A 14,249-nucleotide genomic window follows, 5' to 3' on the forward strand; every position below is an offset into this window, starting at 1 on the left:
TGCTGTTAAAATAGTCCATAGATTGCTTTGCCTTTTTCGAAGGTTAAAACTGTAGCGCAGAACCAATAAACACTCTACATTACCGATAACCGTCTCAGCAGGTGTGTATGCACTTTGCATCAAACTGTTATTTGTCTATGTGACTTTTTTTTTTATGTTCCCAGCAACTTGGTGTAAGATGGAATTAAATTGTAATAAAAATATCATACGACACATCATATGGTTGCGGTTTTCATTTGAGGGTTATTAGGATCAACAGAGGTGCTGAATATTGCCCTAAACCCCATTTGAGTAACAGTGCACATAGAACCTGAGAAAAAGAAGACGTCACATATACTTCACCGAAAAAAAAAATCTTTTCTTTCCATTCTCAGCTTGTTAGGAAGCTGTGGTAAGAGCACAGATCATGCTACAGCACCCCTGGAACAGAGACGGGTAAAGACTTGCTCCAGGGCCCGGTGGCAGTTTGGAAGTGCTGGGGCTTTAACCGCTGTCCTTTGGATCATTAACCCAGATTTACTCGTTTGAGCCACCAGCTTGCTGTGGATTTTTAGGATGTCCAGCATTATTTAGGCCATCCAGTCCTCTTTTTGCCCCTGACATAATCGATAATCTCCCTAGTGCCCTGGACTTTAGCACCTACTGTAGCAACATTCTGCTGGTGCTGAGTAAGTCCATTCACACAAGTGCTGGTAAGGAGTAGACCTCAATTAGCATTATTCATTTAGTAAGTGCGGCAGAGAAATTTAGATTTTGAGACCAGAACTTATTCTTACTATCTTCTAATTCTTTTCCATGATCTCAGTAATAGTAAAGAAATGGAAAGGTAGGCTGACAAAGTGAGATTAAATACCCGAGAGTAGCTGAGGAACGTGTGTGTGGTTGTGTATGGTTGTGTGTGTGTGTGTGTGTGTGTGTGTGTGTGTGTGTCAGAGATAAGAACGAGTCAGAGGGTTAATATGAAAATGCTGTGCCTCAGGTGAGGGAGTAAGGTAAAAGAGGAGGTCGAGGAAAGGGGGAGGGAAGTGCAAGGGGAAGAAGGGGAGGCTCAGAGGTAGGATAAGTAGAGAAGAAAGGAATCCAGAAGGCACTGGAAGCAGTGTGGAGTCAACGGGTGGAGCACGGAACACAGGAAGGCTGTAAATCAAAACATGATCCTCCAGGTAGATGTGGCAGGAGAGAGAATCTACAAGAGAGCAAGCGAAAAACAAGAACAGGCGAGATAAGGGTAAGGTGAAAGGGGTTAAGTTACTGTCTTGTGACGTTAAAGTAGTGTCTGCTCAGTGTGAACCGCAGAAGAAGGAAGTGCAGAGCTGACTGACTGACGGAGTGGGAGGATTAATGTGAGAAACTGGAACAAGTGACAAAGTGAAACAGAGAACTGAGTTAAACACGCGACTGTAGTACACAGTGACGTTGTTTGAAATGAGACTGCAAACAAAAGTTTGCAGGTAGGACAGACTCCGGAGACACAAGAAAGTACAAGCCCGGGATAGACAGCAGGAAAATCTGACATAACGCCACCATGTTGATGAAGGAGTACAGAATATGCATGCCTCTCACTGTGGAGGAGGTAAGTGCATGTGTGCCGTTTGAGCGTGTCTGTAAACATACGTGTGAGAGCGGGTGCCGGCATTAAAAAGTCTATGTTTGTTTACATGGTAAACTCACAGAAATGTACGTGACGATGATGTTTATGTGCTTGTTGCTAAGTCAGGGTGAACTTACTACGAACCTGACCTGAGTTATCAGGTTTAGCCTTTAACCATATCCATGTCATATAATGTCAAACTTTAGACCGGGAAAGTTATATGTGGAACAAGAACCCGCCACAGTTTGTGTGTGTGTGTGTGTGTGGTTGGTTGGTTGGCAGTTTTGCTTTTTATTAAACAAGTTAGACAGGTTAAAATCTTAACACTAGAAGCTGTAAGCAGGAATCTCAGTAAACACAAAAGACTATGAAATACTATCAGGCATTTTATAGCAATATCCACTGGATGGACAGGTCTGCCAGCTTCACGCTCACACAAACGCATCAGTGGCATTCACTGCAGCTCGCAAGATATAGTTGGGTTGTTTTTGGTCGTACTAAATCAGATAACCGCTAAGACAACGCACTTTATCGACACATCCTTGAAGCCGTTGCTGAGGATGACCAATGAAGGAGGGATGATGAATGAGCGTCTTTTAGGAGGAAATAGTCAAGTGAGGAGTCAGAGGGCCTCTCCTGTTTTTTTTTTTTGTTATATTAAACAGAAAATGAAAGCTGACGTCAATCCTCGATTATTAATAAAGCAGTGAAAGTGTACAAATGCACAAATGAAGGAGAGATAAAGAAAGTGCCACCATGCCAGGCCAGGTGGTTTTAATGATAGAACAGTAGGAGGGCAATTATTCGAAGAAATAACTCCAAAAATGGCTGCAGAAAAAAAAAATGGCAGCATAAAATGACCGAACAGTGAAATCATTTCTTTGAGAACAAAGGCGTGTATTAAGTCTTTCTCTCTGTCTCTAAAGTGAATTCAATACCATTTGAGTTGCATTATTAGCTTAACAAATCACAGCACATTTGGATTGCAAAGGCTTGTGTTACGTAATTTGTGAGTATTGGGCAAGAAAGAAAATGTGATGGGCTTTCAAGTCAAACCAGGACTGTTGATTGTGATTTTTCTATATACGTAATCCCCTGCCTTACTAATGCACTTATCCCAGTGTTTCACTCACGCTTGGATACCTCGAAGGTAGAAAGACTTCTCGGTATGCCGCAGCCCCAAGCCATTTCCATCAAGATCCAAAGATGTGGAAATGGCTTGGAGCGAGATCAGGACTGTATGGGGAATGTGTCAATAGCCCCCAGCCTAGTTCGGTTCAGCGGTATTTGTGAATGATTGCAATTAAAGTCCCCACAGACAGGTGTGTCTCTTCCACAAGTTCCGGATGTATGACCTGCTTTTTAAAACGTTTACGTTATTCAAATAATTTTCCTGACGCTCACAGTCTTATCAACCTTGAGAGCTTCTGTAAATGTCAATCAGTTTCATCACAAGTCCCAGTTTGACTTGATCGGCCCTCGTACACATGTTAACTACTGTGGGACATAAGAAGAAGAAGGAGAGATTTAAATGTCAAAAAAGAACAAAAAAAGAAATCTTCCCTCTATGTGATTTAGTACAGAATTGGCCAGCTGTACATGATCAGTAAGCACAGCCACGAGCACAGCGAGGGAGGAGATGGTGTTGAGGTCGTCCGGAATGAGCCTGATACACACCCTAAATACGGACTTGGTCAAGTCACCGAGAAGCGTATTTACCTCAACAGGTAAGACGACACCCTCTGCTCAGTCACACTTTTACTATTATCTCCATTTGCCTGATCATTTAAGCTTCCTTAGGATAAAAACACGGCTACACTATGTATAGAAAGACAAATAGGCTCTGGATCATAAGGTGTAGGTCTAGCAGCATTGCAAATTTCCTGGCTGAATTTCCTTCTCCTATAACCTCCCTTCCTGGCCTCAATCAGGTTTGTCAGGTAGCATAAAGGCTTAACATGGCATCTTTCCTTTTTACTCACAACCCTAATTATTCAGCTTTTAAATCTTTTAATTGGTATGTGATCTCTTCGCTCACACTCTCATTTCCTCTCACTCTTAAAGACGCAGGAAGCTGCAGCAGTTGTGTTTGTACTTTTTTTTCCCCTCCCTTTTTCCAAATATCATTCATCAGTGATGCTTGAATGCAAGTTGAATGAAATTCCATCTTAAATACAACTGTAAACTGTTTTCAGCTCCATGTAATGAACATCGCTCACAGTTCCGGCAGTTCTTAAAGTTGTACATATGATGATTTTTTTATTTATTTTTTTTTCCCCAGGCTTCAAATCTAATTGAATCAGTGTTGCATTCTCGCAGGCATTAGCATTTAGATTATGCATGCTGAATCAGGAGCAAGTGAAGAATGAGTGAATAATTGCAGAGCCACATACTTGTGAAGCAAAGTATCTTGGCTTGAATCGTTCAAAACATTTTCTACTCTGCTCTTATCTGGACTGCTGGTGTAACTACGCTGAGAGTAACTTACTACTGATGCACGTCGACCGTACACACACATATACACCAAACAAAACACACAAACATAACCTGCATGCACACAGCCTTGGGGACTGAGAGTTTAAAACATAAAAGACTTTACAGGCAGAAGCAGAACAAATTATTTTCAAACCATCAGGTGTTAGGAAAGACAGAAGCATGATTTTCTTAATGGCTAAATACTGTAAGTTTATGTTTATTTCAGTATTGATACTGAAATCATTTATGATATTGGAATGGTTCAGGCGATAGAAAGTGCCATGGTGACATGTCCCTTAAGAATCAGAGAGACAGATAAAGGGAGACGAAGACTTTCTTTTAGGCATGACAGCCTACATGTATAACTTTTTCATCATATCTCATCTTTGTGTCACCAACCCATCTGTCCCTACATCTATCACTCTGTTCCTGCGGTTACAAATCTGTACTGCTGTCATTTATTAGAGGACAGAGGTCTCTCTCTCTCACGCTCTCTGTCCCACTCTCTCTCTCTCTCTCTCTCTCTCTCGCTCTTGGTGGGTTTCTATTTTTGTGAACGGTTGATTTTATAGCCTACAAAGTTTTATGTGTCAGAGGTCTGTCAGCAGTTAACAGCTTTAACTTACTTTACTTCGCACAACTATGCCAACGTGAGCAACATGATAATACTGATAGAAGTGTCTGATAATAATGACATGCATTTTTTTTTATCATCTTTTTTTTTTACCACTATATTGCAGTAAATTGCCCTCCTGGATGAAGAAGTTTGTCCCTATGATCTTTTATGTCACAGAAAAGGCCTGGAACTTTTACCCATACACTATCACAGGTTAGTAACAATAATCCAATACAGATAAACATACAGTACTGTGCAAAAAGTCTTGAGCCAGCTTTATTTCTTCAAATTTGGCTTCCAAAGAGTCAGACTTTCTTGTATTTTCATAAATAAAAATTGTGAAAGGATGTTTTTGGCTCTCATTTTTGGTAGGTTTTTGACCCTCACAGTAGTTTTAGTTGGATAATTAATTAATTCATCTTCTATACCACTTGTCCTGTACAGAGGGACGCAGGTGGGTGGGGGGTGGGGGGTTTGGTTTGAGTTGCGCTGCCTAGCCCAGGAAACTTACGGTAAGAGGCGGGGTACACCTTGGACAGGGGGGCCAATCCATTACAGAACAGACACACACCCACACATCCACATCCACACTATGGGCAATGTGTATATATTTGGACTGTGGGAGGAAACCCACCAATAACAGGAAGATAATGCAAACTCCACGCACACAGGTGTGGTTCAAACCGTTGACCTTGGGGGTGCAAGGCCACAGTGCTAACCACTACTCCATCATGCCTCTGTCTAAATATCATTCAAGCATAAAAAAAAAAACATCTAACACATGGACCAGTAAGAAACAGGTGCAAATGATGACAGGTGATGAGGCTAGAGATTACTTTACTGCTGATGCTGAATGCTGATTGGTTGGAAATGGGGTTGCTGCTAAGGTTGTTAAAAAAATCTAATTTCCTTCAATGAATCTATATAAATAAATTTAATCTATTATACTGAAATGAGAGGTGGCTCAATACTTTTTCACAGTTCTATACATGTACACCAAATATCTGCTTTATTAAGGACAGCGGTAGAACTGTACATGCATACAGTTTTGTATCTCATCAGCCAATCATGAAGCAAAAAACCATGAAGATACATGATTCACAAGAGCTTAAGTTAATGCTCACACCATCTTTAGAATGCAGAAAAAGTCTTGAAGTTTCTTCAAGGATACCTGTCGAGGGTGACTTCCTGGCAGACTTCCTGTCAGCTCAGACCACTCCGCTCATTCTCCTCTGATCTCTCTTGTCAACAAGGTTTTTGGGTCTGCAGACCATCCATTCAAAGTTTTTTTTTTTTTCTTCACATCATTTTGTGTAAACATGACTGACTGACATTATATATAGCGCAGATTAGAATAACTGCATGACTGTGCAGCTGTACAGGTGTTCTAATAAAGTGCAAGGTGAGTGTATATCTCTGTTGTCACGAATGCTGTTTCATCCTGCAGACCTTCCCAGACATGGGATGTTTTTGTGATTCATACAATTTTGGGTAGACTTTAGTGAAAAAAGTGTAAAAAGCGCAGTAGATCAATCAGCAGTTCTAAAATACTCAAACCCAAACCTCCGTCACCAACCACCATGGCATGGTTAATGTTACTGAGATCACATTTTTCCACCCCTATTCTCATGTGAACATTAACTGAAGCTCTTGACATGCATCTGACTGATTCTTTTTTTCAGCGTAGCATAATTTATTTGATAACTTTTAACTAAAACAATGGCTGTGAAACAACAGCACTATGAACAGCTGTGAAAATAAAAATATACACAATGTTATCATATAGAAGCTATGGCTGATTACATCTGAGCTCGGACTGTAGATTGATGCAGTTATCAGTGAGAATCTCGTCACATGGTTACACAGCCTGGAACTCTGTGTGCACTGAGGCTAATTTATTTCATCCCATTTCTCCATATCTATCACACATCAGCAGTAAATATCATCCCATCATTATTCAAATGACATGAAAGCATGATGACAAGAACAAGGTTTCTCTGGTTTAAAGGAAAGAGCTAGTTAATGGCTTGCCTGTTTGTCTTCCAGTGAGTGTGTGTGTGTGTGTGTGTGTAGTGGTTTTGTACTCTATTTATAACGAAATCCTATAAGCCATAAGCCTAACAAATTCATATTTGTACTGTATTTCTTTTGTATGTATTATTATTATTCTTTTTTCCCTATGCTGTATATAAACTGCCAGGAATGCATGAGTGTGTGAAACATAGTGATTTTCATTATCCTGCCCCAGAGAAATCCTTGATCATAATGCTCTGACTCTATTTTTCCTCTCAATGCTTCCTACTCCACCTGCATCTGTTTGCTGCAGAATACACAGTAAGTAGCCTCATACACTGATGCAGTCCTGATATACTTACAGACCCCCTGCATATACATACATACACTACAACTAGTCTCTTGTGTCTCTCCTTCTCTCTCGTTTTCTCTTTATCTGTCTTCCCAGTGCTCCTTCCTTCCCAAGCTGAGCGTCAAAATCGAGACACACTTCGAGAACAACAATGGCAGCAATGATAATGTGAGTCCAGTGAGTGTGTGTGTGTGTGTGTGTGTTTGTGTCAAGGTGCGTACACCTCTAATCTTTTTAAAGCACAGCTACGTATTCACCCGCACGTTGCACCCTTACTGTCCTTGTAAGAACCTTTCTGCTTGTGACCTTCGTCAGGAAGATCTATTTGTTTTAGTTTCAGCGCCTGTTAAAAGAGCGAGAGCGGAGATGCTGTTCGGACTGTAAGGCAGGCCACGTGTGTGGTAGTCGAGTAAATCCAGGTTTGATAGTGTTGATGTTCGTCTGAATGCAGTCAGCACCTGACAAAAAGTTGGCTCATCCTCAAAGTGCCGTCTCTTATTAAGCCATGCAAATGAGGGCTGTACAAGCCCCAGCTTGCCTCCACGCCATCGCTCCAGATCTACCCACAAATAGACACACCCAGACATTCCCTCAGCAAATGTTCCAGCACACAAACACACGAGTTCACAAATGCTTGCGAGAGGATAATGGGAAACAACATGCGTGAAAAGTGTCAACACGGCCGACAAGAGCAAGAGCAAACATTGAAGCAACACTCCATAGTGCGAAGGACAGAGAGAGAGAGAGAGAGCGAGAGAGTGAGTGTCTGGGCAGAAGGCAAAGTAAAAAATAAATAAAAAGAGGAGGAGGTAGGTCAGAGACTTATACACAGAGACTGATATTGCAGTAGTCACTGATGACAGAAGCCCACGCTGCTTGTTTTTATCCTGTCCAGCTCTCCTCGCTTTCATCCTGCCTGCTGTAAAAGGCACCTGCTGCGCCGCAGAGCCGAGGCCGCTCTGCCTCTGCTCCCTCTGTGGCTCGCTCTCAATTGCGAGGTGAGCAGACTTGGGCAAAGATCCCTTCGCCTGCAGTAGTTTGCATAAATCACTGGCTTTGACTGCTGCAGGCTGTCTTTTGTCATTGTGTATTTTATACAATTTTTTTATATATAGTCTCATGCCAAGGGTGTGTTTAAGTATGTTTCTACAGTTGTACAGATATTTCGGCTCAGCATCATGAATCATTTCATAACAAGGCATTATGAATCATTCCATGACAAGGACCTTGCTTGCTTGCATGCCCCATTGTGTTTCCATCCATTGGTTTCGTTTAAATTGAAATTTTTTCATGTTTGCTTTTTTTCCGATTTTTGGCATGACTTATTAAAAAAAAAAAAATGCCTTCCAGGCTTCAGCACATTTGGCTAGTGGGTTCCAGCTCTCAGACCCCTTGTGTGAGCATGTGAAATGCAATGATTGTGAGTTGCATTCTCATCCCTGCCACTGCTGTGTTGTCACTCGTACTATTTCAAAGATCCAGTGACCGTTTTCTCTGATGTCACCCCTAAAGGTGTTTGAAGACAAACCCACCCCGAAAGACAGCGTCTCCTTCTTGGATATACTGAGCGACCCGATTCCTGACAAGTATTACAAGAAATACGAGGTATAACTACACTCTGCCTTACACCTACAGTACATCTAACATCTAACAAAAACTATCACATAGTGTCTTTTTATTCTCGTTTAGGCACTAGGTCTCAACCTGGATTTAAAAATATGCCCCTTACACACACAAACACAAACAGCAGTTTAACCTGCTATAATCTGATGAGCTGTGAGCCAGATCTAAAAAGCCAGAGACTAAAGTCAATATTAGCCTACACACACACACACACACACACACACACACACACACACACACACACACTTTTATATTACTATCTTTGTCATTTATTTTAATTGAATGTCAAAGTGAAAAAATATACACTTACCCTGACCCCTAACATATATATATATATATAAAATGCATCTCTTATAGAAATTTATAGAAAATTCCTTTATACTTATATATATAAGTATAAAGGAATTTTCTTTATGTTGATCAGTTGAACCAAAGTTTTTTTTATTACAGGGATATTTGGTCACCATGAAGTGAGGGATACATGCTTAAACACATAAATAACAGCTTCAAGATTTGAAGGAAATTCTCTTCCGTAGTAGTAAATCAGTAAATCGTTCTTTATTGTTACGCCTATCCGCTGTAAAAGCTAACAGACAAAATCATTTGTCAATTAGGGATTAGCTAGGATACTGCAACAAAACCTGATATAGGAGTGCTCAATCCCATTCTGCTAATTATTACAGAGAGGCAGCGCATCTTAGGTGGTTTGTGTAATTACTATCAGGCCACAGGGCATACATACTTATTACAACACCTCAGATTAGACAAGAAATCTGTCTTTCTATCAGAATCGGCCAAAAACGCATTATTAATACAGAACATTTTCTCACTCAGGCATGCACATATGTGTGTTGTGTGTAGCATGTACAGTACTCTGTAATATGTGACTGATTAACCCATTCAGGACTTGAGCAACTGGGTGTCAACTAAGACAGGGCGCGGCCCCCTGGTGGACGGCTGGAGAAATAACACAGAGCCCATCATGTGCTCCTACAAGCGAGTGCAGTGCAGTTTCGAGGTCTATGGGTTCCAGGGCCGGACAGAAGAGTTCATTCACAGGGTGGGAACACGTCCCAGGATTTATCCATATGGCATTGCATTCAGTAATTATTAGTACATTAATAGCAATGATTCTTGGTTCCTTGTAGAATATCCGTGACATCCTCTTGGTAGGACACAGACAGGCAGTGGCATGGATAGATGAGTGGCATGGTAAGTATAAAGCTTCATAATATTTTCTTTTATGAATTCTTATGTTCAGCCTGTCCTATTCAAACAGCCTGTTTCTTTTTCAATTTATGAAATGTGTTACCTAATATCTCTGCTTTCACTTCTCCTTAATACCCTCAGGTCAAAATACCCTTAGAAATACTTGTACCTTAGTTCATATAAATATTATCTTTTAAAATTGGTTTTTCGTTTGGGGAAAAAAATGCTTTTTAGTACTGTAATTTAAGCAATGGAATTCGTACAAAAAGGGTCATTTTGACCTTACATTACATTAAACTCTTTTGCTTGACGAGCCCTCTCTAATACAAGCGCTCCAAGTCATTGCTGTACAGCTTATTTGGGCATTATACGCATGCTGCGTAGCCTGCATATCAAGCGCTGGTGTGTGGATTGGTGCGTGCCTGGCTAACATGGCTCCACTTTTGTGTTGTGGCAGGGTTGAGCCTGGAGGAGGTGAGGGAGTTTGAGAAGCAGCTGCAGCAGGAGACGAACGAGAAGATGAAGACCGACATGAGTGGCTCAGGTAGCATCTGAAAGCATGAGAAAAAAAGGATTTGGGGAGGGGGAGTGATCAAGAGTGACAGTGATAGAGAAATGAGGAGAGTGCCTGAGTATAAGGAGGAAGATTTGGAGAAAACAGGAGGAGAGAGGGGAATGTGTGTAAGACGGAGGGAAGGGCGGATGCTGGAGGACAGAGAGCAAGTGATGTCAGAGCAGGGTTTGTGTAGCAGGGATGATCTTAAAGAGTCTAATGCTGCCATGCTCACCCTGTCTTTGTACAAGCAACATAAATCATCCTCCCATGCTAAACTACACTAATGACACTACTGGCATGCATGAGTCTGTGTGTGTGGTGTGTGTATATGTGTGTGTGTGTAAGAGAGAGAGAGAGAGTGAGTGTAGGGTCATTCAGAGCCTCCCACCGCTTTCTGTTGGCAAACGTGCAACAGCTAATGATAATCCTGACAGTAATTACAGTCCAGTGGGTGATATCCTCTGACTTTGAGCTCATGATAAAAACCATCATGCTCTCATCCAACAACATGCCGCATATAAGGCATGTACCTCTACTGCCCCTTTAGGCAAAGTGGCACTATTGCAATTTACTGAGAAACCTTCTCCACTCCACATTCACTCATATTGCACATGCATTTTTTTTATCATTGCACCAGAATGTTATCAGGCAGGTGAGGTGAATGTTATGCCATGTTTTTATTTTCTTTTTTTATTAGCACGCATTTGAGTATCTCTATAACAATGCCTCTCTTTTTGTCAATTTCCCCTCCACACTCTTGTTCCTCCCTCTTCCACCTTTTTTCACAGGCTCAGTCGTTCCTGAGCGTCCCTCCTTATCCCGCTCTGTCTCGGTCACGGATGCGGCATCACTGATGAAGATGGGGGTGAACACTGTGGATATTACAGACTCTTCATCATCATCACATTCCCCTGGATTCAGGGGGCCTAAGAGATTAAATTCATCATCACACTAACATCCTACATGTGAAATGAAACAACCAGCCAAATACTGTTACCTTTCAACACTGTTGAAGAATCCATCAAGATAACCATAATCAGATGTATCTTTCAGACACATAAGCTATGCACAAAATTTTTTTTTTTTTTTTTTTTTTTGGTGGGGAGGGGGCAGTAGTACAGGGTTATTTTTTTATTATTATTATTATTTTAATGCACACTTTCTAGCCAGTCTCCTATTGTATGACAACTCTTCCTCCAGGACACATGATGCAACCACATTTGTATAAACTGCTGCTACAAGGAACTACACAGATGCCAGAATGTGCCAGGACCACTGTTTCTAGCTTCCCTAGCTACTCTTAATCCATGCCATTCATGTTCCAAGGAAAAGGGTGAAAAAATCTTCTTCCCACCTGCAGAGCAGTTGCTCTATACAATAAATCCTGTTAGTATTCTATCCTGTTTACACAACCTAACACAATCCCATATGCTTTTCCATTGACCTTGACAGGTTGTATTGCACACCTTCTGGTCTGCCTAAGTCAAACAGTATGCGCATGCAACCCTAGCAAATCCCCATTATGACATCACAAATACACCAGCAATATCTGCTTTAGATCTCCTGGAAGATGACTTCCTGCTTCAAAATCAGTTAACCTGTGCAAGACATTTTTTCCATACTTGCTTTTGCTCAGTTGTTAATAACACCTCCCCGTGGTACAAACGCACAATGCACATATTCTACATGAAAGAGAAAATTAATTACAATACCTGAACTTGTAAAGAATGCACAATATATCTGTCAATCAGACAGGTGACAATCATATTAATCATTCTGCAGAATGAAGTGCTATCTGTTTCATCCCCTTGAATCACTGTGTAAGCATATTACATAATAACTGTATATATTGTTTGAGGCCCGGTCATTGTTGGTTGACGTTAGAAGTATATTTTATAAAAAAAAAAAAAAATACACCCCAGTTTTCTTATATGTATGAGCGCTTATATTTCAGTGATGGTATGCAAGTGAGCGAGAGTGGCCAGGTGTTTATGCTTGGATTGAATTACAGTCTGGGACCCTGGATTTTGGTCCTGGCATTTAGTTTAAATTTTAACTATAATATTTTGCTAATGAGTGAATTACTTTACCTCAAAAATATGAAAGAACTTAATTACTATATGTAGATAAGGTACAGTAGGCTTCCATGACTCTGAATTACATGATAATTTGTTGGGATAACACTTTTGTGTTTGTCCTTTTCATTTCGTTTCAATTCATTTCATTTCATTTATGTTGTTGATTATTTTAAATGTGGGAAGTGCAAAACTTACTCACTTATTCTCTGTACCACTTATTCTTTACAGGGTCGCATGGGGCCTGGAGCTTATCCTATTTTTGTGTGTAAATGATTTGAAAATTTTAATGTGTGTGAAAATGACACTGATTTGCCTAAAATCATAATTCAATTCAATATGCATGACAGACTCTATATAGCTTTCTCACTCACACACTCACTCTATACAGTACAGTTTTATTCTGTATACAGTGTAACGAGGGGCCTGGAGCCTATCCTAGGAAACTTAGGGCAGAAGGAAGGATGGATTGGAACCCTGGATGGGGTTCCAATACATCACAGGTCCCACACATACACACTCACACAATATGGGCAATTTGGGAATGCCAATTTTCCTAATCTGCATGTCTTTGTATTGTTGAAACCCGAGTAACCAAAAAAAACTCACCAAGCATGGGGAGAACATGCAAACGCCGACCCTGGCCAGACTCTGGGGATGCAAGACAACAGTGCTAACCACTAAGCCACCATGCACGGTTGATTATCATATCTTAAGTTAATTTTAAAAATGGGGAAAGCGGAAAAATTTGTCACTCACTCATTCTTTAGTCCATGTACAGGAACATTCTGCTAACTAAGTATTGCTAAATCAATATCATCAGAAGTGAAAATAACATGTAAAAATCTTACTCAGATAAAAACTGGAATGATCCTGCCAACTTCAAGGAACAGTTGTCCTATCCGTGGGGGAATTTGCTTACCTTGATTCCAGGGTTATCAGGATAGGCTTCAGATCCATAGCGACATGTGAAATTTTAAAATTGATTGAAATTTTTTTATATATGTGAAAATTACACTGTTTTGCCTAAAATCACAATTAAATTCAATATGCATGCCAAACTCTACATAGCTTCCTAATAATGTTTTCAGATTAAATAGTGTACATGGCTTCAAGGGAGGCAAAAAAGACATATTTTATAAATTACTTGCCTTATTCCAGTATCTTGAAACATTTTACTGAGATAGGAACTCTCATCCTCAAGTTCAACAGTGCAGTGTGGTGGCTCATCCATCTTCAGACACATACAGATTGCTATAACGCTAACTACATTGTGTAGCATGAGCAAGCTACCACAGATGACAAATGGACAAGATTGTTAATAGTTTCATTATACCCTGATGAACTTGATCGGACGCTTTAAACTGAATTGTAAATGAAATGCACAGAAGCCCATTGAACTGATATATAGTATGCAATCAGTGGCAAGATGAGAGAAGAAGTGACTGAGTACCTGGAATCTATATTAAAAAAAAGAAATAGGATTACTGAAGTATATTCCACCTCTAATTTTATAAAATTATAGATTAAAGATTTAAATATATATAAAACTGTATAAAAACAAATACAAATAATAGAATGTGACAAATTTGCTGGGAAATGTGAATCATTCCTGATACGTCCTAAAAAAATATATCTTACAGACATGTTTTGTACAAGTTTTGTACCTGAGCCCCCAACATTGAAAGTGGACTTCATATTAACTTAAACACCTTTCCTGTTATACTGAACTTCCAGCT

The 14,249-nt window shown here is 40.3% G+C and overlaps 1 protein-coding gene across 1 annotated transcript; it reads left to right on the forward strand.

Annotated features, from left to right (window-relative positions):
* The first annotated feature begins 1,053 nt into the window (after positions 1 to 1,053).
* pitpnc1b (phosphatidylinositol transfer protein cytoplasmic 1b) lies at positions 1,054 to 12,800 on the forward strand. The gene is made up of 10 exons (XM_053493649.1): positions 1,054 to 1,573; positions 3,170 to 3,318; positions 4,807 to 4,895; positions 7,009 to 7,016; positions 7,144 to 7,215; positions 8,560 to 8,652; positions 9,575 to 9,730; positions 9,819 to 9,882; positions 10,337 to 10,423; positions 11,224 to 12,800. The coding sequence occupies exons 1-10, from the start codon at positions 1,526 to 1,528 to the stop codon at positions 11,388 to 11,390; spliced, it is 933 nt and encodes a 310-aa protein (XP_053349624.1). The 5' UTR covers positions 1,054 to 1,525; the 3' UTR covers positions 11,391 to 12,800.
* The last annotated feature ends 1,449 nt before the right edge of the window (positions 12,801 to 14,249 follow it).

This window comes from Clarias gariepinus, chromosome 4 (assembly GCF_024256425.1).
Source record: "Clarias gariepinus isolate MV-2021 ecotype Netherlands chromosome 4, CGAR_prim_01v2, whole genome shotgun sequence".
NCBI lineage: Eukaryota > Metazoa > Chordata > Actinopteri > Siluriformes > Clariidae > Clarias > Clarias gariepinus.

What these genes read in the sequence shown, in the direction of transcription:
- pitpnc1b (XM_053493649.1), top strand. Translation starts at nt 1,526, where the DNA reads ATGTTGATGAAGGAGTACAGAATATGCATGCCTCTCACTGTGGAGGAG. An exon ending in ACAATGGCAGCAATGATAAT is followed by an intron (nt 7,216 to 8,559) that starts GTGAGTCCAGTG and finishes TCACCCCTAAAG; the next exon opens with GTGTTTGAAGACAAACCCAC. An exon ending in AGTATTACAAGAAATACGAG is followed by an intron (nt 8,653 to 9,574) that starts GTATAACTACAC and finishes TAACCCATTCAG; the next exon opens with GACTTGAGCAACTGGGTGTC.